Genomic DNA, 27,873 nt, shown 5'->3' on the forward strand with positions numbered 1-27,873 from the left:
TTATCGATTGAGGCACCGGCACCGTTTAAAAGCATCGATTTGGCACCGGTATCCAGGTGGATTCTGCACTCTGGTGGTGGTTGAGGAGACCCAACCCCCCATCCCCCCCCCCCTCATTCATTCAAAAGCCTCATTCATTCATTTATTCGTATTCGGGGTCATGCAGTAATTATAAAAGAACATGCGCGCACCTTAGGAGCAGGAGCTCGTGCACTGAGCCCATCATCACGAGACCAAGTAACACTCGCGCGCGTGGGATGAATCGCACTGGCGTCATTTAGTGACTCAACGCAGCTCGTGCTCAGTTAAAGTAAAGCAGCACTCAGTAACACGTCCTCTAGTTTTAGCTCTGATGGAGGATAAACACACAGATGGAGGTGTTACAGGTGGAGGGAGGCTTGTGTCCTTCGAGGAATTAAACTGCGCAGTTATGCGTTTCTTCATCGGCAAACAAGGACAAGAACTGTTTTGTAGATCCTTCCGCAGGTAAGATGTTGAATGTTTTTTTTTAGAGCAGATGGGTTGACAACTAACTAGTTGTGCTCAGAGTTTAGTTATTATGTAATGTAACGAGTAACAACATCCTACTTGTAATAGTGTGTTGTGAGATGTTTAACGCACACGACACCAGATGGCAGTATTTGACCACAGGAAAAAAAGGGCGGTGATACTTGCCCAGGTTGCCTTTGCTAGAAGGGATACAGCTACCTCCACTGGGCATGCGCACTTCAATGACGCATCATTTTTGTTACGCTGAAAACAGTTGATTAATTTTTTATTATTATTATTATTGTACTGTTAGGGTTGGGGTAGGTGTATGCGTTAGCTAATGTAATTTATTGTAATTATATGGCGAGATTTTGCACCACTTCCGGCCGTAGCTGTATCCCTTCTAGCAACATGTTTGACCCGGAAGTGTAAATAGTTATTTTTAAATAGTGGCAAGTTTTTATTATGGGTATCAAATAGTGCGTGCACATTCTGAATGCAATAGACATTGTCGTATCTTTTTATTGGGATTTTTTTCTGTTGCCATTATTTGTTTATTCGTTATCATTCGTTTATTTATTAAAATATATTAAAATATTATGAATTGTGTATTTCTCATGCCATCAGATCACTTCTACTGAAGCAAAACTTTAGGTTTTCTCCCTATTTCGCTCTCTCACTCACTCTCACTTTTCATTTACATCTTCCCAGCTGTCCAGCAGCTGTGATTCTTCCTTTATTCCTGCAGTGGGATGGAAAGTGATGTCACTAAATCTAATGCATCTGCAGCCAGTGGGAATGTGTCCATGGCATAACCTGTCAGGAGATTCTGTCCGATGGAGCAGAGAAAGCTGAACAGCTGGGAGAACCAATCATCATAGAGAAGAGGTGGGTCTTTAACTCTCCTGACCAATAGTCACAGTTTCATCAGGGTTAAAAGATGATAATCCTGGAAATCATGTTTCGTCTGTTGTGCATGTTCATGCATGACCGGAGAAAGGAGACATTTCAGTAATTATTATGCACGCATTTATTATAAGAGACGAATAGTCTAGTATATTTAATGGTGGTTGTCAAGAGAAGGCATTTCACATTTAGGGGCGGTTTCCCAGACAGGGATTAAATTAAACCATGACTAGGCCTTAGTTAAATTACGACATTGATGTAGATTTTACAAACATGTCTAACAAAAACATTACTTGTGTGCATTTTGAGATCAAACAATTGCACTGATTTATTGTTAGTAATGTGCAAAATGTTTTCAGTTTAGACTTCAGAATTTATTTTAGTCTAGGACTAGTCTTAAACCCGGTCCGGGAAACCATCCCTTAAGGTTTAGTGTGTAACTCATCCTGCATCATTTTGCTATGACACGACCTCCTGACATTTGTCTTGAGGAGACTGCTCTTCCATTTCTAAGCAACTGCACATGAATCTTACCTTGCAGATGTTTAAAAAGTCCCATAGATAAAGAAATCTGTGCAAAACCTTGAATGATAAATGAATCTGACACTTACTCAACCATCCAGAATACCCTAGAAACACCCTAGCAACCTCCCAAAACAGCCTAGCAACTGCATAGGTAGATACTGAACGTTCTCACAATACCTTTGTAGCTGCAAAGCAACTCCCTGACAATTGCCTGCAACATCATGCCAGCAGTTCTTTCAGAAAATGTTAAAATCCAGTTGACACATTCAAAGCCATAGATTAGATATGAAACTGTAAACTGTCAATCAAAACTAGATTAATCTTTTATGGATCTGTGGCATCAATGAAATGGCAGTAAGCTATTTTACGCATCACACAGCGTGAGTCTGTCTTTTGTATGTGCTACTAAACCACACATGCACACAGAAACACTGTTGAATTTATGACATCTGGTTATTGTCTTCGCATGGAGCCAGCGATCACATGTGGTTCATGAATGTCAAACTTCATGTTTTACTGACTCAAGTGAGTAGTTCTGTTACCATGGTGAGCATGGAATCCAGCTCAGCCAGACGGTACCTCTGATTGGCTGGTATGCCGACATTAGTGTATCATGCAGCCGGCTCCCTTGTCCAATGGAGACTGAGCAGCACCGGTGCTGTTGCTATGGGCAGTCAGACAGGAATCTTTCTCATTTCTTATGTTTCTGTGATGCACTTTTTCTGTCTGTCTGTCAAAATAGTATTCCCTCTTACTATGCGTGCTCTCCCCTCCATTCTCTCTCCTATTTTGAAAGAGGAATGCAGAAAGGCAGATGGGACACGTGGTATGCACAGAAAGTCACGTAGGCAAGACCCCCCCTCACCCACTGCCTTACTGCCTCAGTCTCAAGCGGTGGGTCTAGTCAGCTGTGAACAGATAGTGCCCACATTGCACAAGCTTTTGCGTCCCCTCCCGTACGTCTATTATTCATATATCATCCCTCCTTTCTTCCTCTTTTTCACTCCTCTCCTATGCAGTCATCGCTCCTCTCCTCTCCCATCCCCTCCTTTCCTCACTTCCCTTCTCCATCTTCTGTTTTTATTATATTACGAAGGTTGCTAAGCATTACCATTCATCTTTTTGCTATAAATTTTGCGTCGTTGTACTCCTCCCGCACAATTTGCGCTATGAATGTGAATGATGGTGTGGCTTGTTAAATAAAAGCGTAATATTTTTTTTTTCAAAGTGATCAGAATTATGATTTCGGTGGATGAGAAAGTAGATGAAAAATCCCATTGATAAACGAACGATGAACCAGAATATAATATAGAGTTGTGAGTGGGCTAATTTGGCATGGACCAGTATGCGAACACCATAGCAACCAGATAGCAATGCCCTGGCAACCACCCAGAACACTCTAGCGTGTCGGCAAGCTATGCATGGTCAAGCATCATTCATATTTGGAGTGAAAAATATTTCTCTGTTGGGTTAATCAGGTTGGGTAATCTGATGCAATATAAAGTAATCTCTTTTATTTGTTTATTGTTGTAAAGGAACATTTTTATAAATTGTTTTAGTTTAAGGTTGAGCTTGGATTGTTAGTGAGGTATCAGTGCATGATCAAATCTTGTAGCGACCACATTTACAGTTTCCTGTTTCTTAAATTAATCTGGTTTTATTGAGCATTTTGATCTTTTTGAAGCTTGGAAATACACCCGGTTCTTCCATAAAATAGAGTCTTGTGCCACCCTACAGTGAGGTTTAAAAATAGCACATAGTGTGTTGGCCTTGTTCCAAAACACACAGATACACAGCAGACGCACACACTCTCTCTCTCCCACTTCATTCGACACTTGTCCCGCCTCCCTTGCTCATATTTGCTGGTGTCTTTTGACTGACACACGCTGCTCTTTTCCGATTGGCTGAGGCCGGATGATTGACGGTCGTGCACGGCGTATGAGCAGCGGCCCGGCCCCTGGGCTCGGCACGTGGATGAGTCTGCTGTGAACATCTGAGCATCAGAGAAAGGAGAGGAAAGAGGGAGGAGAGAAGTTGGGAACAGAGGCGACAGGATTGATTTGGGAAGGGAGAGGAAAGGTTTGAATAACATTGAGGGAGAAAGGGAAAAAAGAAAACGATAAGGAGGTGGAAGAAAAGAAGAGGAGGTAAGAAAAGAATTTGAAAGGCATGATTACTTTTTATAGGGTATGAACATGTGTTTTGTGTGGTATTTGCATGTGTTCTGTATGCGTGTATAACGTGCACATGGATCGGCAGTGAAGCAGTCATTTATTATAGTGACAACAGCGTGTCTGCGTGCATGTGTGTGTGTGTGTGTGTGTGAGCGCAATGCGCGTGGTGTTGCATTACAGATGCATCACCTCACATCATGGCCGGCAACTGTAACTAAGCGTATTGCTTACACTGCCTTTATTGTTCCGTGCAATGAAATAAATGCCAGCATGCGATTACAAACCCCACGTCCTGTTAGGTTTGGCTCGGACTGTCACAGAAGGGGTTCCCTACAAATCACACCCGGTTTTTAGAAAACCCTTTTGTTAACCACAATCTTACATCTTGCACAGAAAAAGCTGCTCTGAACAGCACCATGTTTATGTAAAAACACAATTTGCTCCATACTCCATAAAAAATGTGCATTAAAAGGCTATTGTTTGCTCAGTCCTGCAGGGGGTTTAATGGCTCACGTGCCATATCCACATACTGACCTAAATTCACTAGAGCTTTACCACAGGCAGACACCATGAGCTGCTTAAACATCCTTCCAAAAATAGACTCTTAACTCCAGTTATTAGGTAGAGCTGTAATGAATGAAACCGTGATGTCAGTTCAAGGAGATCAGCGTGTGTCGGCTGAGGTGAACCTGAGCAAACGGATGACACAGAAACAGGAAGTCATTCTTGTATTTTTGTATACTTGCAGAATTAAACATCTGTGAAGACATGAGATTCAGTTTTGTCAGGACAACTGTTTTCTCACAAGCGTCTACTGTAACGTGACGGTTTACTTGAGTAACTGAATAAAAATTCCTCTCCTCTCAATAAAAACTTTCACTCGTTGTCCTTCATTTATTGCATGTACTAGTGCTAAATCTAGACTTTTTATCTGTGTAAATAATCTCTTAAAGGGACAGTTCACCCAAAATGATTTTGGGTCATCATTTACTCACCCTCATGTCATTGCAAACCTGTTTGACTTTTTTCTGCAGAACACAAATAAAGATAGTTTGAAAAATGCTGGTAACCAAACAACATTGGCCCCCAATGACTTCCATTGTATGGACACAAAACCACTGAGACAGTTTTCAAAATATCTTCTTTTGTGTTCCACAGAAAAAAAGGAGTCGAGGATTTGAGGGTAAATAAATGATGACAGAATTGTTATTTTTGAGTGAACTATCCCTTTAATTATAACCATGCACATTCAACAAACCATCTAGGCTTTCTTGTTTTAAACATCTCCTTTACACTGTGTGCACCTTTCTCTTCACAGCTCAGCGGTAAATTGAAACATTATGTTTGGTTCAGGTTTGGACCACGGTGGTCCAGCTGTGTGAGACACTTTGGTGGTGGTTATCATGGTGAGGGAGTGAAGGAAACTTGGTTTAGGAAACATCTCAAAGTTTTGCCAACCCAAGCACTTCACAACCTCATATGGGAATCTGCGGTTCGGAGAAAACTGTCATTACTGGACCACCATCATTTCAGAGATTTTCAGCTAACTGTGTATTAAGTTGGTTGAGGAGCTTGCTGGTGCAGAATGGGTTCACCTTAAAGCTGAAAAGTGAACATCTTAACAGTCTGATCTCAAACCTCAGATTTTAAAGGGACAGTTCGCCCAAAAATGAAAATTCACCATCTTGTCATTTCAAACCTGTATGACTCTCATTCTTCTGCCGAACACAAATGATAAATATTTTTAAGAATGTTGGTACTTGGTAACCAAACAACGGCAGTACCCATTGGTTTTGTGTCCATACAATAGAAGTGAATAGGTACTGTCTGTCAGGTTGGAATTATTCGTTACAGTTTAATAAAAAAAGTGAAAAAAGTAACACTAACAATTATAAGAAATCGACCCACAAGGAATCACTGATGCAGTTTATATTCATTTGAGTTTGTTACTAGCCATACGGGGCACAATTATTGCATAGTATTTCGTTCAAGGCATGTGTTCTTCAGTGTTAATGACACATAGTAGGAATCCTTTGTTAGCACGCAGACAGCTGTGATTTCCACTGGGAGGAGACTGTCTTGTTATTTACTCCAAGTGTAATGTTTGTATGCGGTACATGCAGAAGCAGGAAAGTACTCTAAACAACACGTAAACCCCCACGTACACGGTCACAAAACTAACAACTAAATAAATCGGTTACCCCATACAGTGCAGACTTACGGATACATCTTTGTAAGCAGCCATGCAAATGAAATGACTCAAGTGCACTTAACCTCCCTCAGGAAAACTCTTTTACTCTCTGTGGTCGTGCAAGTCAGGTCAAAGACTTGTTTGGAGGACGTTTCCTGTAGGACCGAGCCAGCGTGCGGTGAGCAGAGTTTATGACTGGTTTCCTAGGAAACACATACTGTACTCTTTAGGTGTGAAGAGAGAGAGAGAGAGAGAGAGAGAGGAGGGGGGAATGAGGAAGAAGGAGAGAGAGGTGATGGTGGGTGGGGGGAGGGGTAGTATAGGGAAAAGCAAAAAAAAAAAACAGGCTGGCTGGTAGAAGGGGGTTGGGCTAGCTTCACTCAACACCACTCTTGCTCTCGTTCGCCGTCTCTATCTCTCTTTCTGCCTTCTCGTACCAGACCATTCCGTTTCTTTCTTTGTCTGTCTACTGAGGGGGAAAGGCGAGAGAGGAGGGTGCAAATGTAAAAGAGAGAGACAGGGCGAGGAGAAGGCAAAATGGACCAGACACTATCGCCTTTTTGACAATAGAAGCTCACTTCCGAACTGTCAGTGGCATTTTGTGAGTAAGTCCTCTTGCTCTCTCTCTCTCTTTTATGTGTGTGTGTGTGTGTGCGTGTGTGTGTGTGTGTGTGTTTGCGAGAGAGTGTGCATGTTTTCTCTGAGCTATCATCCGGTGCTTTAAAAGGTTAAGGTTAAAAATTTTAAAGGTACAGTACGCACTTAGTAGGTTGAGCGGTGGACAAACACAAAGCCTTGCCCTTGCGTTTCTCTCTGACCTGCAAGGTAAGAACTCTTCCAAGTCTCGGGGAGAAACACTCTGAGACACTTAAATACCGGCCCCTCCGGCTCACTTTAACTGTCTTTGTGCTCTGTGTTGTTTCTCTTTGATATTCCTGTCGCTCCCTGCACTCATATTCTTTGTGCACGAACGTGACTGATGGCGAATGGTTTGCAGTAAATCTCTTGCAAATCGTTCCAAACCAGAAGACTTACTGTTTCTTACCGTCGTATAAATGTGGAGATGTTGTTAGTTGCTTGCAGTTGCAGTGTGCAGAGACTTTCAAGCTGCAAAAAGAATGCAGAGAACCATAGTAATGTCTTAAAAGTGGTTCAAATGACGTGGGCACTTTATTTTAAAGGGATAGTGAAAATCTGTCATCATTTACTCACCCTCGTGTAATTTCATACATTTCAATAAACACAGAGAAAGATATTTGGAAGAATGATAGTAATTTTCACTTCTGGAACATCATTGACTGCCATAGTAGGAAAATTAAATGGTAGTCAAATGTGCTCCAGAACAGTTTGTTTTCCTAAATTCTTCAAGATATCTCATTTTGTGAAAGAATTCTCATTTTTGGGTGCAGTATCCCTTTAAGCCCTCTGGAGCCATAGGAACGTCGTGCAGTTTAGTATTTACTAAAAATCTCGACAAACGCTCTCTTTGATGTGCTCATGATAAACATTCCAATTTGGGAACATGACCGCTTCACAGAGGCCTGCACGATGTAACGGGTGGAATAATTACGTTATTCATGTGTCTTTTGCGGTTCGGGAATTAATACGCGAGGGCAGAACACGGATCCAGTACCCAAGACTATTTCGACTCACCTCAGCTGATACGAAGCTGCTTTTACACGGTCCTCTGCTTATTTGTGTTCAAGCTCTGTCTGAAGAGCTGGTTTCTAATCACAGCGCGCTTTGCAGCGTTGAGCATTGTAGCCAATCGCGTGCAACTGATGGACAGCTATAGTGAGAACTCGAGGCTCTTATAACAATTTAAATAAACGTTTTAGCTCATCGTGCTACTGGTCCCTTTTCTGCATTAAGCTTCATTTAGCCTTGATGGCAGCTTAGCCTTTAGCGGCTTTGGTACCATTTTATAGAAAAAACGTAAGGGAAACTATTGTTAATATCACATGAACAGTATAGGCTATTTTTAACAAATTTTGCATAAATCAAAACACATTTGATAAATCATTTATCAAATATAGAATAGTAGACTATTAGCTTGGCTAACAATATTTTAATGGATTCACTCTTGGCTGTCTCTCCCGAAACTCTGACATATTGAGTTCTACATGTTTAGAAATGCATTAACCAGGAATTCCTAATAATTTGTTGCCTGTTGCGTGAGAAAATAAATGTTAAGTTTAAATTCCCCGTTTCACCGTACTTGTGCTCCATGTGGTTTCTTTCTAACTTTCTTTGCACATATTCTTAATGTTGTACTGTGACTGATTGTGAATGTTTTGCAATAAATCTCTGAGTCTCATGCAAGTCTCTACAACTCGAATTAAATTGAAAAGTAGGCTACAGAGGAGATCCTTCTGTACTTAATGCAATTGTGTGTGTGTGCGTGCGTGTGTGTGTGTGCGTGTGCGTGTGCGTGCGTGCGTGTGCGTAATATAATAGCATGCCGGGCTCTAGTGAATTCTTTTCTACAGGAAGTGTGGTTATTATAGCTGGTGATCATGATCTTTGCCATTATGGCTGAACACAGATCTAATAAACGTCACTGCCCGCTGCCTAGCTGTGTGTGTTTCCAGTGAACTCTCTCGGACCACCTCCCTATCACCAATAACTGTCTATGTATGAGAGAAATTTCCATGGTTTGTTATTCACTACAGAAAACATGTACACGCAGGTTAGCGATTACATTGCCCTCCACTGTGCCCCTCTGTCACCTGAAGTCCCTATTGCCTTATTTTTTAGCATATTATGAAGAAGCTGAGTTAGCTTTGTGTGAATAACAGGCTTAAAATGACATGCTTCTCTTTAAACTTACCCAGACGTGAACTTTAAATGTGTTACAGTCCCTCCTTTAAAGTGGTTGTTCACCCAAAAATGAAGAAATCTGTCATTATTTACTCACCCTTTTGTTATTTCAAATCTGTATGACTTTCTGCAGAACACAAAAGAAGATATTTTGAAGAAAGTTGGTAACCGAATGGCGGCAGTACCCATTCACTTCTACTGTATGGTAACAAAACCAATGCAAGTGAATGGATGCCGGTTAACAACATTCTTCAAATTATCTTCTTTTGTGTTCTGCGGAAGAAAGAAAGCCATACTGGTTTAAAATGACAAAAGGGTGAGAAAATGATGAATGAATTTTCATTTTTGGGTGAACTATCACTTTAAAGGGACGGATCATAAAGCAATATATTCGAACACTAACATTGTTCCAAAGCTGTATCATTTTTGTTCTTCAGTGAAAACAAGCGGAAAGGAATGAGGAATCCCTAATTTTTATATAATAAAACCTCACCGTGACCAGGAGCTTTCAAAGACAAAGTATTTCATAACACCTTGTTCACTACATTTGCAGTCATACTGTACGTTACTAGGTTGAGGAGCAGAATAAAAATGTGTTATTCTCGGGAAAAAATGAAGCTTCTATTTGCACATTATGCCAATCTAGGCAGCTGAAAACACGCTTTGGGGTCAAGGTCGTCTAACCTCATTGGTGTCATCATTGCTCTTGAACTGTTTGAACTGAATGAAGGCGTAAATATGGTGTTAAAATATATATATATATATACACACCTTTATGCCTTTAAGAGGTATACTGTATTCTTTTCCCCCATATTGACTTTTTTAAACTTTTTGCTATAAAAGGAGTCCCTGGCCAGTCCGTGTTTAATGACCTAACCCCCCCGCGCCTCACTCCATCCTAATATGTTCCGCCTGTTGCAACACACACACCGCACACACTTGATCTGACATAAGCCTCATGTGCAAGATCTGTCTCTATCTGTTTATTTAGAGTAATATGAAATGTGTGTACAAGTCACTATCTAGCTCAGATTGGATATCGACTCCCACAAATCCACCCAGCGTGACTCCAGCAGCTGCGATAGTACGTAGGTTCTTAGAGACTTTATCATAAAAAGCTGTGAGAATCACTCGCAAAGAAAAAAAGATCTGGATGTTCGACAGTAAAGTCGAGACTTTATGTGGTTAAACTAAGGGTCCCACATCAGCTCAATTCTAATGTTTTCTCCACAACAAAGTCCCTCTTGAGGTGAAATATGCAAATAAAAAAGGTATTGATGATTATGGTTTCGAAACTAGATGTCGTTCTGCTTCTGAAACCGAAACAAACTGTGAAAACCTCAAATTCTAACAGTTCCGCTATGCGACGACATATTAACGCAGGCATGATCTAAACATGAAAATGAATAAAAAGTTTGAAGTGGTCTGTACATATTTAAATGCGATTATTTTCAAGACACTTAATGTCTATAAGTTTGTTTTCAAAAAAGAGACACAACAAACATAATTAGCTTGCTAAAACAGGAAACCCCTCGTGTGGTACGCTCGACCTGGTCGCTTTTGTTTACGTCTGCAGTGTGCACAGGGTTTTTCACTGAATATCGAGTCTGACTTTCTCTCACATATCATACAGTAACACAATCTCATTGCTCCCGACTGCACTGGCGCCCCTATCTTCTCCTTCTCTCTTTCTGGCTGTTTGATTCCCGCTGTGGCCACCCGCTGCCCGCGTAAGATATGCGTTTCAGACAGACAGTCACTGCACACTTGCTTTTGTTTTGGCTGCGTTCCTGGCTGAAAATTCTTTGAAAAGTTAAAAGGCAGTGTGGACTCAGTGACTCACTATACTTTCCTTAGTTCTGTAGAACACAAAAGAAGATCTTTTTAAGAACGTTGGTAGCCAAACAAAATTGGAGCCCATTGACTTCCATTGTATGGGCAACAAAACCACTGAGACATTTCTCAAAATATCTGGGTGAACTGCCCCTTTAAGAAAAGCAGGCTTAGGGGAAACTGAAAATTAAGACGAATAGCACTGCATAGGCTGTTTCTAATGCTCCGTGTAAGAAACAAAGGAACATGTCTTATTGTGAAGAGAACCTCTTCTGGTGATTCTAAATCCTTCATTTAAATGCATTTCAAAAAAGCTGCATTGTGTGCGAGTAAATTCACAACATTGTAACAATAATCCCGATAACAACTACTATCACAACCCGATACAGAGAACTGAGGGGAACCTCCCACGTATCAGATGCTCAGAAGCAAGATATCTTTCAGCAGAGCAAGGTCACGACCACAAGTGCACTACAAGAGTCACGTTTCCACAGGAAGTTAGAACCACTTCCTTTCCAACAGAACGGTGCACTGGGTTTCCATGGCTACGGACGTGGTGTAAAACGTTGGCATTCAAAACCCACACACATGCATCAGCTTTGCGTAGTTGTGTTTTGCATTCTCACTGGTGTAGAGGTCCGCTTTGAGCTGAACTGGTGTGATAGGTTTGTGTAATCTGATATAACTCAACCTGTTTGATGCGTTGTTATACCGCTTGAAATTTGATGATGTGCGTATTACGTGTTTTATTGCTCAAAATGTGCTCTTTCGGTTCACAGTTATGGTTCATGTAGATTTTATGTTTAAGGATCTCGGATTACAAACTTGGTGTTTTGGAAACATTGAGCACCGTTTGTGACGGTTTGTGTTGAGATCTTTTGAAATTCTAGATGTATGAGAATAATGCAGTAATTTCTTTTGGAGCAGAATCCGAGAAACAGGAGATATAACCAAAAATCTCCAGTTGCTCCATTTTTTCCTCATTGCTGTCTAAAAAATCGGTTTGTGATTCTTTGCTAGGGCATGCATGTGTAAGTAAGAGAAATGCTTACAATTGAATATAAACAAATGTGAAAATCTTCAGGCACTTTTTGGAGGATCTATTGACCGAAATGCAATTTAATATACATAACTATGTGTTCAGAGGTGTATAAAGACCTTACATAATGAAGCATCATGTTTTTATTACCTTAGAATGAGCTATTTCTATCTACATACACCGCTGGTCTCCGTACATGGAATTCTCTGTGTTGTTTCTACAGTAGCCCTAAACGGACAAACTGCTCTACAGAGCGCGTTTCGTAAATACGTTATCTCCATCTGCAAAGAAGTGAAAATATGACGACATCTTAGTTCTGTGTCAGCCACCGTAGTGATTCGAAAGGGAGGGGTGGAGTAAGCCGTTTGTTGCAATTCACAACCTCACCGCTAGGCGCTGCTAAATTTCATACACTGGACCTTAAAGTGTATATAAAACCACGGACTTGAATGTTTTTGAGCTGCAGACATGTACCGAGCTCAGACAGAAACAGTTGCTCTTAATGTGTCCTGATCTGAACCAGGAAGTCCAACTGGAGTTTTACAGTATGTTGGCAGCGCTATATTACTCACAGCCCTGAAACAGTGCACATGCCCTCCTGGAACCTCACATGCGCTCTTTACTACTGTATGATAAAGGACAGCTGGCTTGGGTGGTGAAGAGCTTGTGAGGCAAAGATAACACAGAGAAAAGCCTGTGAAATGCTGAGTACATTGTAAGTTACACCTATTCCAATGCAACATGCTCGATATTTTGCTTTATAGTCACATATAAAGAAAGCTAAACAATTACACACACACAAATAAGACATTTTAAAGACAGTGTTTTAGCTGTCAAAGTAAAATGCCATGTTTGCCCCGAATGTATGGTGTATACCCTGATAGCACACTTACATCTGGCAGACATCTATTTGATGACTGCATTTACATATATATCTGCAAGATGTATTTTTTTTATTGTTGGCTCATCTGCATCTAGAAGATGTCTGTAAGATGTTTATGATTTAAAATGTATTTAAGTCTGCTCTTACTAAGACGTTTAGCAGATGTTTTTACATAGCAGATGTATTTCAGACCTCCAGATCTTTAGCAGACATCTTACCTGTGCTATCTGTTCCTTTACTGTATAGTTCCTTAAATTTAGACTGTAACAGAATGTTGCTGTGCGGCAAAAATAACCAACTACAATTATACAAATAGTAGCTGGGTGAGGAAGTTTTTTAAGCTGTGAAGAGGTGTTAACATTTGGTTATTGACCAATCAGCACCCAGGACCAGAAATAACCTCTTTAGTGGCAGATAAAGATGGTTGTGTACCGTAATGCAGCTATAGTTTGTTTGTGGCTACCATGGAGCCAAGTAGTCTTGTCTCTTAGGAAACTTATACTGACCGTCATTTACCAAAGAACATCTTAAAGCTTTCCTTGATTCGCTCTCCTACTTGCTGTCTTTGTGTGTCTGACTTCCTGCATATGATGGTCTGTACTTTATAGCTCAGACACAGAACCACCAAAATAGGCTCTCACGAGGTTCTGTACTGTACTGAGTAATATGAGGTTTTTGAGCCATAATGTGTTATAAATGAACATGTTAAAACGTTGTTTTAATTTCACTTGGCTTTCATTGTGCCAAATTTAGTTCATAATATTTCCCATTTTGTTTGTGCTTTGAATATGAATATTGTGGCATGTTGACTTGCATAGGACTAAATCGTACAGACTGACAAATCATAGGTGGGAATCTAACCATATATAAGGATCAGAATATCATGGGACACCCTAGAAACTGCATAGAAAGACAATAAAAACATTCAGAACATTTTAGCAACCATATAGCAATGCTGTGGCAGCCACCCACATCCTAGTATTGTGACAGCACATTTTGCACAGACCAGTCTTTTTTCAGAGATTACTGTTTTAAAAGCCAAATGTTTTCATTCATGTTTTTCTGACTCATCTCTCTATCTTTGCAGAGAAGCTCAATTTGGAAGCAAAGGAAAGTTTGGTGGTCTCTGTTGATATCTGCAGTGAAGGGTTTCTTCAGTGTGGTGAGTGTTCACACGATTCTTTCTTCTAACCAGAACAAAGTACAGCAGGAGTGTTCTCAGCTACAATAATTGGTTTTGTATGTGTGTGCGTGTTTATGTGTTTGTCTCACCTCAGGCTGAATGTATCACATAGCAGAGCAGTATTCTGGACGTAACTCGTGGGACTCCTTCCCCTCTTCTGGGCCCAACCGAGCATCATGGGCCCCAGGCAACAACCAACACTGGGCCCCCCACTCCAGGTCTGAAGTACTCATACTAAAAAAACAACCAACAGTTAATTCAATACTGTGTCCAAGTATTTGGCTAATGAATATTATAGCTGTTGAATAATGATTTCTTCTGTTTTCATATGCAGTGGAGGGACCTATCAATCCCAATCACAAAACTACACCGCAGGAAGAAACTACCCAAACAAAACATATAACAACAGGTCTCTTCCACATTAACAAAATAATTTAAACAATTCACTGTTTTCTTTCATTATTAACTGTTAGTCACATTCACCTTTGTTTGTTAACAGACCTCCAGGTTTCAACAGGGACAGGCCCCACACTCACCCCAGAGACAGAGGCATCGAAAAGGAGCAGAGGGTCCCGCGGGGCTGCGGACCAATGCAGAACAAATATCACAACCCTGGGTGTCCACCACACCTCTCTAGCAGCAACAATCACGGTTGCCAGCCATATAGGGTAAGAGACATCTATATTTAAACCTACCCAAAGTACCCGCTGAAGTGAGCAAAGCATAAATTAACTAGACTCTAAATGGCTTGATGTAATTTCCTGTCGCTCTCTCAGTTTGGGGGTCTGCACCAGCAGCAGCATCCCACCGGGCGCCCCTCGCAACCCCAAGGAGAGAAATATACACAATCGGCTAAGTCCAGGACTTTCCAAGGGCCTTCTCTCAAACGGCCAGCACCTTCTCACAATGTCTCACCCTCCCTCCGTGACTCATCCCCGTCACGAGATGACTGTCCCAACAAGAGGAATAGAAGCATCAACTCGCACCAGGTCAGGAGTCGTACTCTCTGAAGCCACAGTTTGTTAAAACAATTGCTCTTTCTTATATTGCTAAACCCTTACAACTTAAATGGGGAAAACAGGATACTTGTCGTAATTTTAAATGTATGTATGTTTATTCATCAATAAATGTGTGAAGTAGTACCTCTAGCTATAAAGTTCAAAATCATAGGGCTCATTAATGCATTCCTTCTAGTAGTATACAGCACCATCTGTTGGTTGGAGTGAAAACATCATGAATTCTTTATGCTGCAGAATTTCCACCAGAGAGAGAAATATTTCATCAACCGCCCAACTCCATCACATCCACCTCGGCAGTGGAGTCCAGCGTACAAAAGCTCAATGCCCTGGACTGAGAAGAGATCCTCCCCCTCCCACTTTCAGGTAGATCAGAGGGCTGTTTTTGTGCTATTGATTTTCTCTACATGCCCGGAGGAAAAGCTATAGATACATCTAAATGCACCTATTTTTATTGTATGTGCCCTAATTTAAAATATAAATAGAATTTGCACATAGAATTTAAAATGACTTTGCTTATAAATAGATGCTGCCTTGTGCATACTGTATAGTAGTGGCGTTCGGTCTATACACCGATCCTTCTTATACGCAAGTTGCGTAGGGCCCCTGCACCACCCTTGAGTGCCTAATCAAAAACACTAATGTAAACAAGACGGGGATTCAACTTTCTGCCTTCGGAGTGTTCTGTTACAAACTTTACATGAATTATTTGGAAATTTCCTTTTTAATACTTAATTTATTTAATTACCGTGACATATTCGGACATGCAGTGCGCGCAGGTGATGATGTCTCCAGGCCTTTTTTAATTAATGAGTCATTATTTCCACCCATTGATTCAAACTGCATTTGAATCATTGACTCACCTGATTCAATCAGTAAGAATAGGAAACACCACTGTCTGTTGCTCAAAGACCTGCAACCGTTGAGCTGCTGGTTTGGTTGTTTGGTTTTGGGGACGTTTTCATGTGAAACATAGCAAAGGCCGCTACTGGTCTTACCTATAGACATATATATTACCTAGACACCTCATTGTCCGCTGGGTCGTACATCAACCCATGGTTATAGACTTGAAAATGTATTTATTGTCATACGGAACTGTTAAAACTCAGGCTTGTCAAGCAATCATTTAGGCTTAATAATTGTGTACACATCGCTAATGTAAAATAATTTAAGGTAGATTAAATGCACATTATCAAAACACATCTCGTTCACTTTAAAATCCTGGGAAAAATTAAAACAATGCGTATTTACTAAAGTGGCCAATGCGGTGTCTAGGTATTTATTATGTCTATGGTCTTACCACTCAGCATATCCGTTTAAAAAAAGTCACCGCTCGCCACTGCTGTATAGCAAAGAAGTATGCATACTTGAGTTTTTTAATAACACACTGTATTCACACATGATCATATTTCTGTGTCTGTTTTTTCTCATTGTCTCTTTCTTTCATGCTATATTTGTAATTCCCAAAAAAAATTAATCCCATCACAATGATTACGTACAGTACTGGTTTGTCATGATTTTAAAAAAAAAATTATTTAACAGGAGTCCCATCATTCCATCATGAGAGATTACAACTACAGACCCTATTCCCTCCCATCACTGTCCAACAGTGGGTACGGCCAGGGCCTCCATGGTAAGAAACCCGCCAAACAGGGGCCACCTCATCATCCAGTCCGAGACCATCCAGGCCCTCATCCCCGTGAGGCCAAAGGGGGCTGGGATTTCCCATCACCAGCAAACCTCACCAGTATGCCTTACAGTCAGCAGCACCAGCTTCCTCCACCACAAAGGCACACCAGCCCCTCAGGCAGTCCAACCACCTTATTACCTCAGCCCAGATTAAACACAGCACAGCCTGACTGGAAAACACATAGCCGCTCTGGAAAACACGGCAGCAGTGTGAGTCTCTAAGGACACGTTTACCTTCGTCTCCTCTTATTGTTGTGTACATCAACTGCATTTAGATCGCCAGCATGAATCTAATTTGCCTTGTTTAGGTTTAAGTTAAAAGAGATAAAAAAAATCTGTGATCATTTATTAACCCTCATGTCATTCCAAACGTGTATGACTTTCTTCTGTGGAACACAAAAGATATTTTGAAAAATGTCTCAGTGGTTTTGTGTCCATACAGTGGAAGTCAATAGGGGGTCAATGTTGTTTGGTTACCAAGGTTCTTCAAAATATCTTGTAAGCCTTATTTTGTGTTTATTTACAGGAGATTGGGCGTTCCCCCTCTAACCTGGAATCCCAGGAGTCGGTGGGTGGGGACAGAAAGCGACTCAGCCGTCAACGGAGTCCTGTTCAGTCGCACAGCAGTGCAGATGATAGAGCGAGCGGTCCAACTGGGAGAGAATGGAGGAGTCCAGAGACTGGATTAAAGAAAGATTCAGATTCTGAGGCTACCACCTCAGTCAAGAGCCAAAGGGTGCAGAGGTCAGAAATGAAAAAGAGCAGACACTCTAAACACCAGTCCATCCATGAGAGCTCCCTCAGCAGGCTGGAAACTGAACTCCTGAAACACATTAAGGCCAAGAGGAGGCACAGGGAGCGTATGAGGAGGAAGGAGAGAAAAGAGGAGGAAGAGCTGATAGATGCAAGGGAACGGATGGAGAAAAGACTAGAGAAAAAGAAAAAGGTGAGGGAAGGAAGAAAGGGACATGAAAAGAAAAACACACATCAAAATGAGAGGAAGTTGGTTCAGATGAAAAGAAGAGCAAAAGAGAAACATGCAGACAGAAAGAGTGAGATGCCCACTAAGAAATCAGCATCTCCTGATTTAGGAATATCAAACCCTAGTGATTCTGAAACTTTAATGTCCGAACCATCGTCACTTCATCTCAAACGCAGAGAGGAAGGGAAAAAAATCTCTCGACATACCTCATGGTTCATCCCAACCTCTTCATCTCCTCCTGCCAATAACAACCATTGTTCTCCTAGCCACTCAATCCAAGAAACCCATCTTAAAACTTTGGAAGATGACGACCAGTCAAATTGTTCTGAACCTAACCATGTAGACAGTGTGCACACAAATTTAGATAAAGATGGCTCGACACAAACTCGTCCAGATGAGCAGAAGAATTGTAGAGGACATCCCGCCAACAGCAAGGAGGGTGTCCACTGTGCTCCAGATCTCCTCCCGGCTCACTGCAGTTATAGTGAGGAGCTCCTAAGGTTGGACCCACCAACAAGCCCACCTGTTCTAAGCTGGCAGGGCTCACCGGTGTCAGACCTGGATGAAGATGTTGAAGATGACAACCAGGAAGGAATCATTGGAGTGCTGAGGAGACCAGTACTACAGCCTAGTCCAACACACTCATCGCCACTCAGAGACACAGTGGACACCAGCACCGAGATTGACTACTGCCACAGTGATCTGGCCAAGCTGTATGGTCTTCCTGAGCCCTCAAAGGCAATGGAGGTTGAGGAAGAAGATGATGAAAAGCAAGAAGGTGATCAGAAAGATGGCAGTCCTGATGCATCTAGCTCTCAGCTCAACAAGCCACACCTCCACCAAATGGACACGTCACCAAACTCAGCCATGGGCGGCCATAGGTACACCTACAGGGGCGGGCCATTTGGTCGGCCACCGCCTGGTGCTTTAATAGGTGTGAAGTACTCATCATCTCTGTCCTTGGGTCCAGCGATCCACCCTCCAGACCAGCAAAGTCCACCTTCCACATCTCCAACCAAGGATATCCAAAATCAGGTCACGCCTCTCATTGAGGAATACAAAGAAATGAAAACTGAGGGAGAAGAGCATGAAAAAGAGGTAACAGACGAAGAACAGAAAGAAAAAGAGGAGGAGAGAGAGATGCAAAAAGTGTATGAATATATGGAGGTCTACGCAAATGAATCAGCTAAGCAACCAACCTGCACATCACTAGTGGAGAAGAAACCTCTGTCTCCCGCCACCCTGCAGGCTAAACTTGCTCACAGCTGCGAGCTTCTGCTCAATCTAACCTCCAGCCCTGTGTCAGTAGCAAAGCGGAAAGCTGTGAAAGTAAGTGGGTCCTCGTCCAAGAAGAAAGAAACAAACCAAAATAGGATCAGAAAGCGAGACCGTGTGAGAACTCAAAAAAGGAAAGCAAATGGAGAAAATCAGGAAAAGGGACAAGAGATTCAAACGCAAAAGGAGACAGAGACGTCATCGACACATACCTTGTGCTCTGACGGTTCAGATAAGCAATCAATGAAGATCAGAGTCAAACAGGTCATCCCAGAAAGCCAACAAAATGACAAGAATAAGCCAGAAGCAGAACCAGAAGGAAAAGACAAAGAAAAACAGACAATTGTTATTAACAAGAGCATGAATGTTGACACAGTAAATGCAGGTACAACAAGCCATATGGCATCTCCCATAACCAGCACGCAAACCTCCTGTCCTATAACTGCATCTGGCAGATCTCCACTGCTGGTTCGCGTCAATCTTCTTGAGCCAAATGCGTTATCTAAGATTCCTTTGAAAGATCTGAAGATCAGAGTGATCAAGTTAAAGTGTGGAGATCGAAAGACTTTCATCACGTCTGAGATGGAGCAAAAGAGCATCCCCCTGAACGCCATCACCATTAGAAACAACGCAACTGAGATCATACAGGCCTGCAAGTGAGCAAATTTTGATTGAACAGGGCATTTTGACTTAAGCTAATAATAAAATAGCAAGCAAACACAAATAACCTAGCAACCATGAAGCAATACCCTAGCAACCACTCAGAATATTCTTCTAATGCCTTACTTACCGTCTCATTTGGATTACATTCCATTTTTGTTTCAGAGCGGCAAACATTAAGGCCAAGTTTCGGGAGTCGTACCTGCTGCCTGCTTTGTCAGTGAAGCCCAATCTCTCCAGCGAGACCCCCATTGAGAAACTCAACCCTCCCACACCAAGCATTTATGTGAGTGCCCCATTGACTGTCACTTGATTCTGATGTTGTGTCCGCATTTTGTGTGCGTGTTCTGATGTTGTGTATTTGCATTTTCAGCTGGAGAGTAAGAGAGATGCATTCTCTCCTGTACTGCTGCAGTTTTGCACAGACTCTAAGAATGCTGTAACTGTCATTAGAGGACTGGCTGGATCTCTTCGTCTTAGTGAGTTACCACAATTGCTAACTCACACATTCTTACAGGCTGATGACTGTAAAGGAGGGCATTTAATCAAGTTGCTTAAAGCTGCCATAACACATGCAGTTTCTGCCAATCTCATATTAATCTTGAGTACCTAAAGAATAGTATTACATACTTTGTATCTTCGAAGAGTATTTGGTTTGATCACATTTATAAAAGATAGATATAGCTGTACGATTATTTCTGGAAAAATACGACCTCCTTGGGGTGTGCGCCAGGGGGAGGAACAAAATCACGGGCACACAATAACATCATCGCATTATCCCTGCATAACTATTGATTCACTATAAGTTCCTGTTGTTTATATTATGCACGTACAGTACGCATCGATTGACAACAAAAAACAGACATATGACTTAGTTTCACTTACTGCATGCGGTTCATGTCCGGCATCTTTTAGCGCTGGGACCGCTCCATCTATCAGTTTCAAACGATCTGCAAATCCAGCGTGATATCCACCGTTTATATAACATTAATCACTGAAATGCCGTGAACAAACAGAAACACCTAAACTTCACTTTCGCAAAAGTAACGAACTGCAGCTGCAGGCCCACAGCGCAGCCAATCTTGACACAGCACAGCCAATCTTGATGGTATGCGGTTCTTACTCATTGGTTGGCCCGTGGGCGGGCTATTTCTTTTGCCTTGCCATGCTTTTCTGGGAGAATTGCCCAATAAAAGGAATAGGATCCCTGTTACAAAACTTTCCGAAACAAGTTGGAGTGCTGGGGGAGTGTAATCAAGCACAGAAATACTACGTCATACGTCCCACTAGTTTTTTGACAAGTTGACCATGAGAAGCCTGCATGTTTAACATTGTAAATAAGTCAGAATGCATGAAACACCATTGCACGCCCCCTTTAATGACATAATCTTATCAGTCAAGTCCAGACGCACTACTGCATAACAGCGAACAGCTTTCCTGAAGTATCAAATTCAATATTGTCTATACCAGGGGCTCTCAAACTTTTTGACTCCAAGGCCTCTCATTTTCTTCAACAATATTCAAAGGCCCCCCTCCCACTTACAAAACCTCAACATTTCTACCCAATAAAATATTTTAGAGCTTGACATTAACTGGAAAAATGTTTATTCATTATATAAATGGCCAAATAATAAGAAAAATCTTAGTTTTTAGGTTTTGAAATGTACATCAATGCTCATATTTTTCAAATATTGGTAATCTTGAGGCCCCCCTTGGAAGTCATCTGGGGCCCCCATGTTGAGAACTACTGGTCTATCCCATGCCTACATCGCCTTTTCTCTCTATCTCTCTGGTCAGATCTGGGTCTGTTTTCCACTAAATCCCTGGTAGAAGCTAATGCAGAGCACACAGTGGAAGTGAGAACTCAGGTGCAGCAGCCGGCAGATGAGAACTGGAACCACACCGGATCCTCCCAGACGTGGCCCTGCGAGAGCAGCAGATCTCACACCACCATCGCTAAATATGCCCAGTACCAAGCGTCTAGCTTCCAGGAGAGCTTACAGGTAGACATCGCAACTACAGGTGCCTCACTGGCACCAGAAAAAGACATCTTGCTCTCCAAGAGCCAAATCTTTTTGGCATGAAGAACTCTCGACAAGAAAAGATTTGTGGTGATGATATTTCACCTCACCCAAAGGTCATATTCAGAAATGAAATGAAATGGCTATTTGAAACGTCCCTTCTCCCTTCAGGGGAGGGGCATTGCAGTTTGATGATGCTGAGAGTCCAGGTACTCACCTGGGCACGGAGGCTAAGTACAAACCAAAACACTCAACAGAATCTCACGGCTCACACTCAAAATAAACTAATTATGTTTCTTTAAAGGGCTGTTCACACTATGGATGATAACAATTAATAAAGTAACATAACTTTAAAAAATAAAGTTTTAAAAATCACAGCTATAACAATAAAGAAACCGAGAATGATATGGCAACATAACGTTATCATTATCGTCCCCTGGTGTGGACACAAATATAGTTATAGTTACAGTTATCGTTATAGTTATCATTATAATGTGAACTGCCCTTTGGTTTCTCTTTACTGTGTACATTATGTAGGAAGATAAGGACATTGAAGATGCGGATAAGGACGAGCAATCGGAGAAGAAAAATGTGACAAAATCCAATGCAAAATAAACATTTCGTTTCTTTAAGTTTCTGTTCATTGTTTACATTTTGTAGGAAGAAAAGGACAGTGAAGATGAGGATATGGAAGAGAAATCGGAGAAGAAAAATGCGACAAAATCCAACCCACAGGTCACCATAGGGACATCCACAGCAAGGTAAGGTCGATAAACAACAGTTAAACTCAATTAACATGACTACTGTATTGCTATTACCAGTTGCAGACATTTTGCGCAATGTTTTTGAAAAAATAACTTGTTGAATATTTTTAAGAAAGTGCATAATCCAAATTGCCAAAAATGTTTAATAAACAAAAATTGAAGAGTCAGGAGTTTGTAAAAGATGAGCAATGTTAAGGTCATGGGTTTGCCCACAAGGAAACGAGCAAACTTATAAACATTGAATAGTGCATTAAAAAATGTAATTAAATTAAGGACGAAATGATAAAATACACACAATTTAATATTGCAGATGTATCTTGTTTTAACAGCTTAGAGCAGAAAACTGTTGGAAAAATCATCAAGTTTGGAACCAACATTGACTTGTCTGACCCCAAGAGGTGAGACATTCATTGAGATATTATCCATAAAATAATGTTTGTATTTGTAGGAAGAACATTCTGTCTATTTCTTTACTACATTGGTACCGTATAACTTTAGGATGGTGGATATTTGTATTCAGGTGGAAGGCGCAAATGCAGGAGTTGTTGAAGTTACCAGCGTTCATGCGTGTGTCCTCCAGTGGAAACATGCTGAGTCATGTTGGTCACACTATACTGGGCATGAACACAGTACAGCTTTATATGAAAGTCCCTGGCAGCCGCACCCCAGGTTGGTGCTCATACACACATACAATGTGTATTCCCATCTTTTTCCTTACCCATAAAACATTTGGGGTTTAAATAATGTATAGAGGTGTTTTCTTTTATTTGACTGTGCACATGTTTTACGTGCCTTAGAAAGCCAGCTTGCAGTCTTCCACACACAAAATATTAAAGCAAGTCGTTCTCTCTCTAGGACATCAGGAGAATAATAACTTTTGCTCTGTAAATATCAATATTGGCCCTGGAGACTGTGAGTGGTTTGCTGTCCATGAACACTACTGGAAAGCCATCAGTGACTTCTGTGAAAAGTGAGTCTTTGATCACACGTCATTGGCTATCAGCCCAAGCTGTGAGGGAGTTATTGTTCCACTCACTAAACACTAAATTCTGCTTTTCGACTCCTCATCTGAAATCTTTATCTTGAGACTACCCATAATGAATCATTTACATTTTCTTTTGTGTGTTAGGCATGGCGTGGACTATCTGACGGGCTCGTGGTGGCCAGTTCTGGAGGATCTTTATCGGTCGAACATCCCTGTTTATCGGTTCATTCAGCGACCCGGTGACCTCGTGTGGATCAACGCTGGCACCGTGCACTGGGTTCAGGCTGTGGGCTGGTGCAACAACATCGCATGGAATGTGGGCCCTTTAAATGGTGAGTCCGAGTGTGACAGTAGAGGGCGCCAAAGACCGACCCTGCTTAATAGTTGCAGTAATTGTATATGGCACATGCCTCATATTATGACTTCCAACAGAAGTAACTAATCTTCCTTTTCAATGTCTGCCCTCCCAGCCTATCAATACCAGCTGGCTCTTGAGCGCTTTGAGTGGAATGAGATTAAGAAAGTCAAATCGATCGTCCCCATGATTCATGTGTCCTGGAACGTCGCCCGCACAATTAAAATCACAGACCCAAACACATTCAAGATGATAAAGTGAGTCGCATGCACGCGTTTATGTCATTGAGACCCGTTTGATTTTTGCACTGGATCTAAAATGAACTTCTTCCCACATCTGTCAATGGTGGGTAAATAGTTACCATAAATATTTCTTACTGGCCATGAATAAAGATGGTCTGGTCATGTCTTACGCTAATTCGCTAACTGACGCTCCCTTGTTTGAATAATCTGTATTCGTCAGCACCATATCAGTAAGTGAGTTTTACTGTTTTACCCCCCTTTTTCCTCAGACATTGTCTCCTTCAGTCCATCAAACACATTCAGATTTTGAGGGACCAGCTGGTGTCTGCAGGGAAGAAGATCTGCTATCAGAGCAGGGTGAAGGACGAGCCAGCGTACTACTGCAACGAATGCGACGTGAGAAACATCATCTATATCCGCAAATAATGTCCCATCGTGGCACATTGCATCTACTTCACATGTATGTGGTTGTGTGTGTGCATGTGTAAACAGCTGGAGGTGTTTAACCTGCTGTTCGTGACCAGTGAGAACAGTAGCAGGAAGACTTACGTGGTTCACTGTGAGGACTGCGCTCGGATTCGGAACCCCAGTCTGACAGGGCTTGTGGTGCTGGAACAGTGCCGCATAGATGAGCTGATGAACACGTATGATAACTTCACCCTGGTGAGACAAAAACACTGATGCACAAACACATGCTGCTTTAGCTTTAGCACAGTCACCAGAGTGATGATATACCAATCTTGTCGTTGGGTGAATGGTTCACTGTTATTACCGCAATGCAGAAAAAATCTTAAATTATATATTGTAATAAATTATACAAAATTAATAAATAATTGAATTTATTTATAGTGTATTGTAGAGGATGATCATATTTGTTGTACTTTCTTAAATTGATATTAATTTAAATAAAGAATTACTGTAAAAATGTCTTTACCACAATAAAAAGAATCTATAGACCAGGTCCAAAAGCGCATCCTGTTTCATTTTTTTATTTAACGAATATAATAGTCTTTTTGTAACGTTTCGATTCAGTTCTAAGTGTACTGTTGGTTGTTTTTTGATCTAACTTTGTAGTGTTAAGAAATTAAAACAAGTTCTTGGACCAGCTGTTGTTCATGTCTTACAAATTGGTCTTAAAAAAATATTTGAGAGAATTTGTGTTTCTCTTTTCACTTTCGTGTGTAGTGAAAATAGGCTTGATTTTCAAAGTTATGTCAAAATTCCACTAGTACTTAAGTTAAGAAAAATAAAACTTAATTCAATTTAACATGAAACACACCATTTATATCACATGTGTTGTCTCTTCCCAGGCTCCAGTTCCGAGCTGTAGGTGAACTTGATGTCTAAAACTACACAGCCATAACCAAATCTCCTGCCCCAAAGCAGTGGCACAAACCTTTCGTTCTTTTTTATTTTACCAAAACCACTACTGCAAACTCATGAAACAGCCAATCAAATCGCTGTTTACTTCACATTGTTTACAATACTACAGCAGATGTCTCTCCAGCTCTCGTCTTCCCCTCAGCCAGCCAATGAGGGACATCTGAATACAGAATGACTAGAGTGGTGCTACATCATTGAACTCGAGTTAATAATGTGTAACTTGGCTATCAGGTCATTCATCCACAATGGATAACTGCTGTGATACCTTTGGAAAAAAAAAAGGTCAACTTGTCGAACATTTGCATTAATTCAGGTACTGATGTGACTTCCTTTTTTATGCAAGGGGAAGAGGATTTCACCGGTCCAGTTATTCCATGTCTCTGGTTTATTCAAGTAAGCGGTGCTTTGATACAACGTATAACAGCAGGATATGAATTTCTCCTGTAGCTGATGATCATCGCAGTGGCATTAAGTTATTTCTGTTGTTTCGGTCGTGTCATATTTACTACGTAGGTCTGACCTTTGTAAATGGTATTTACATATTTGACTGGGTGCTATTTTTTAAGTTCTCAAAGGTTTTCAAAGTAATTAAAAAAACTTTTTTAACAGTCCAGACTAACACCATTTTGGCCTTGTGATTTGCATTTAGACAAATGATTTCGTGGTATTTGATTAAGTAAATAATGACATTTTCTTAGAGCATTAAAAATATCATGCGAGATACAGCAAATGTAAAAGTTGTTTAAAAAATACGGGTTTAATATACAACTTATTTGATTGCATTTGTCTTGAAAACCTTGTGTTTTTTGTACAAAAACAAAAAAATCATTCTTGCAAACTTGTTTTTTAATGCATTTTTCAGTCCAATTGACTTATGATTTAAATTCAGAAAAGAATACAAATCGGGGTTTTTTGTTTTGTTTCTTATTTATTTAGCTCTCTTTTCTTTTGTATTTATTGACTGTTTGTGATGCTCCTCATTTTTTCACGTATGTATTTTGTAAATCTTTTCATTGTGCTGATGTGGTGCGGCTTATGGGGGAAACGTTTGATTTAAAATGGTGCTGGTTACCCCCTCCCACCTGAGTCTCTCTGTCTGTATAAATGATCTGTAGGCTTGAAAACATAAGTTAATCTTACAAGTTGGTGCTTAGAACAGAATCAGTACACTTTTATGAACTGAATGTCTTTGTACTGTATATTTAACACATACAATTTGTTTGCTTTACATGGGATACGATATATTGTGACACGTGTATGATTCCAGTCATGCTAGCTGTTATGATTATTTCAACTTTGTATCATTGTCAATGAATTCAACATGAGAGTTTTCAGATTTTTGTTCCATCAATACCTCTCAAAGTTTGTTTTCAGGTTCATGGCCAATTTTTTACTGTACAAAAAAAAGAAATGACAAAAAAAGAAAATTAAAAAGATTAAGGATCTGAGCCAGACTTGTCTAAAACATTTTGTGATTTTTGTGTGTTATAACTGATATAATGATAACTATAAAAAAATAAATCATTCTGATAAATTCACGTCTCTGTTTACATGCAATTTATTTATGGATTTGTGGCCGTGTGTGGAAGTGTATTAGAGGAAGGTTACAGATTCACAGAGGTTTCCTTCTGACCGCTACGTCTCCTGTCTGTCTGTATGGTGGAACTGAGGTCAGCAGAGGTCATGGGCATGAGTAATGTTTCTGTGACACCTCAGCGTTCTCTGTGGACTTTACAGCGGAAATCCTGGCTCCAAGGACAGGAAGACAGGTTTTCCCTCTTTTATGACTCAGGATATCTCTCGTTTCTCACCAGCCCATACATGCATTTTTTTTACCAGCACAACAAATATACCTGCTTATTTGTTTTTGAAAATAGAGCATCAAACTGAGCATGCGCTATCAAAAACTGAAGACATTTTGGGCAGAATAGCAAGTCATTGCCACTAGATAGCCTTAAGACTTCTGACTTATAAATAGTAATATTGTATTATTGAAAATGTGCTGTATTGTAATATGTAAATACTAAAAAGTAACATTTACGTAAGGATTTATTAAAATTGTTTTAAATAAGCAACCCCTGGGCTTGACTAAGTTAACTGTGTTTATATAAATCACAATATGGTAACACCACATTGGTTGTAACATTAGTAAATGCATTAGCTAAGATGATCTTACAATAAGCAAAGTAGTCAGCATATACTAAATAAATAAAAACAAACATTTATCTTTGCTATTGTTGGTTAAAGCGATAGTTAACCCAAAAATGGAAATTCTGTTATCAATTACTTACCCTGATGTTGTTTCAAACCTGCAACATGTTTTTGTTCCGCTAAACACAGAAGAAGATATTTGGAAGAATGTCAGTAACCAAACAGATCTCATCCCCCTTTGACTCCCATAGTACATTCTTTCAAATATCTTCTTTTGTGTTTAGCAGAACAAAGACATTTATACAGG

At 40.7% G+C, this 27,873-nt stretch overlaps 1 protein-coding gene and 1 long non-coding RNA gene across 10 annotated transcripts; one reads left to right on the forward strand and one right to left on the reverse strand.

The window, feature by feature from the left end:
- The first annotated feature begins 219 nt into the window (after nt 1-219).
- kdm6bb (lysine (K)-specific demethylase 6B, b) lies at nt 220-26,953 on the forward strand. Of its 8 annotated transcripts, XM_057320629.1 has the most exons (23): nt 220-486; nt 1,201-1,377; nt 6,378-6,463; nt 13,948-14,022; nt 14,138-14,261; nt 14,378-14,452; nt 14,543-14,711; nt 14,820-15,032; nt 15,297-15,425; nt 16,602-16,958; nt 17,275-19,661; nt 19,831-19,951; nt 20,039-20,144; nt 21,463-21,668; nt 22,347-22,447; nt 22,780-22,848; nt 22,971-23,119; nt 23,306-23,420; nt 23,580-23,767; nt 23,906-24,047; nt 24,302-24,428; nt 24,525-24,695; nt 25,343-26,953. In XM_057320629.1, the coding sequence occupies exons 5-23, from the start codon at nt 14,143-14,145 to the stop codon at nt 25,364-25,366; spliced, it is 4,968 nt and encodes a 1,655-aa protein (XP_057176612.1). In that variant the 5' UTR covers nt 220-486; nt 1,201-1,377; nt 6,378-6,463; nt 13,948-14,022; nt 14,138-14,142; the 3' UTR covers nt 25,367-26,953. The 8 variants fall into 8 exon arrangements, with proteins under 8 accessions (XP_057176612.1, XP_057176608.1, XP_057176613.1 ...); XM_057320625.1 differs by lacking the exon at nt 6,378-6,463; XM_057320630.1 differs by lacking the exons at nt 220-486; nt 1,201-1,377 and adding an exon at nt 3,928-4,067.
- Nucleotides 2,340-8,323, reverse strand: LOC130545832 (uncharacterized). Of its 2 annotated transcripts, XR_008961708.1 has the most exons (4): nt 7,939-8,323; nt 7,331-7,392; nt 4,629-4,783; nt 2,340-3,913 (listed from the first exon to the last, which is right to left on the reverse strand). It is a non-coding gene; the product is annotated as an uncharacterized LOC130545832 (long non-coding RNA). The 2 variants fall into 2 exon arrangements; XR_008961707.1 differs by having other exon boundaries at nt 7,331-8,323.
- Nucleotides 26,954-27,873: the final 920 nt, after the last annotated feature.

The sequence above is a fragment of the Triplophysa rosa genome, linkage group LG22 (genome assembly GCF_024868665.1).
Source record: "Triplophysa rosa linkage group LG22, Trosa_1v2, whole genome shotgun sequence".
NCBI lineage: Eukaryota > Metazoa > Chordata > Actinopteri > Cypriniformes > Nemacheilidae > Triplophysa > Triplophysa rosa.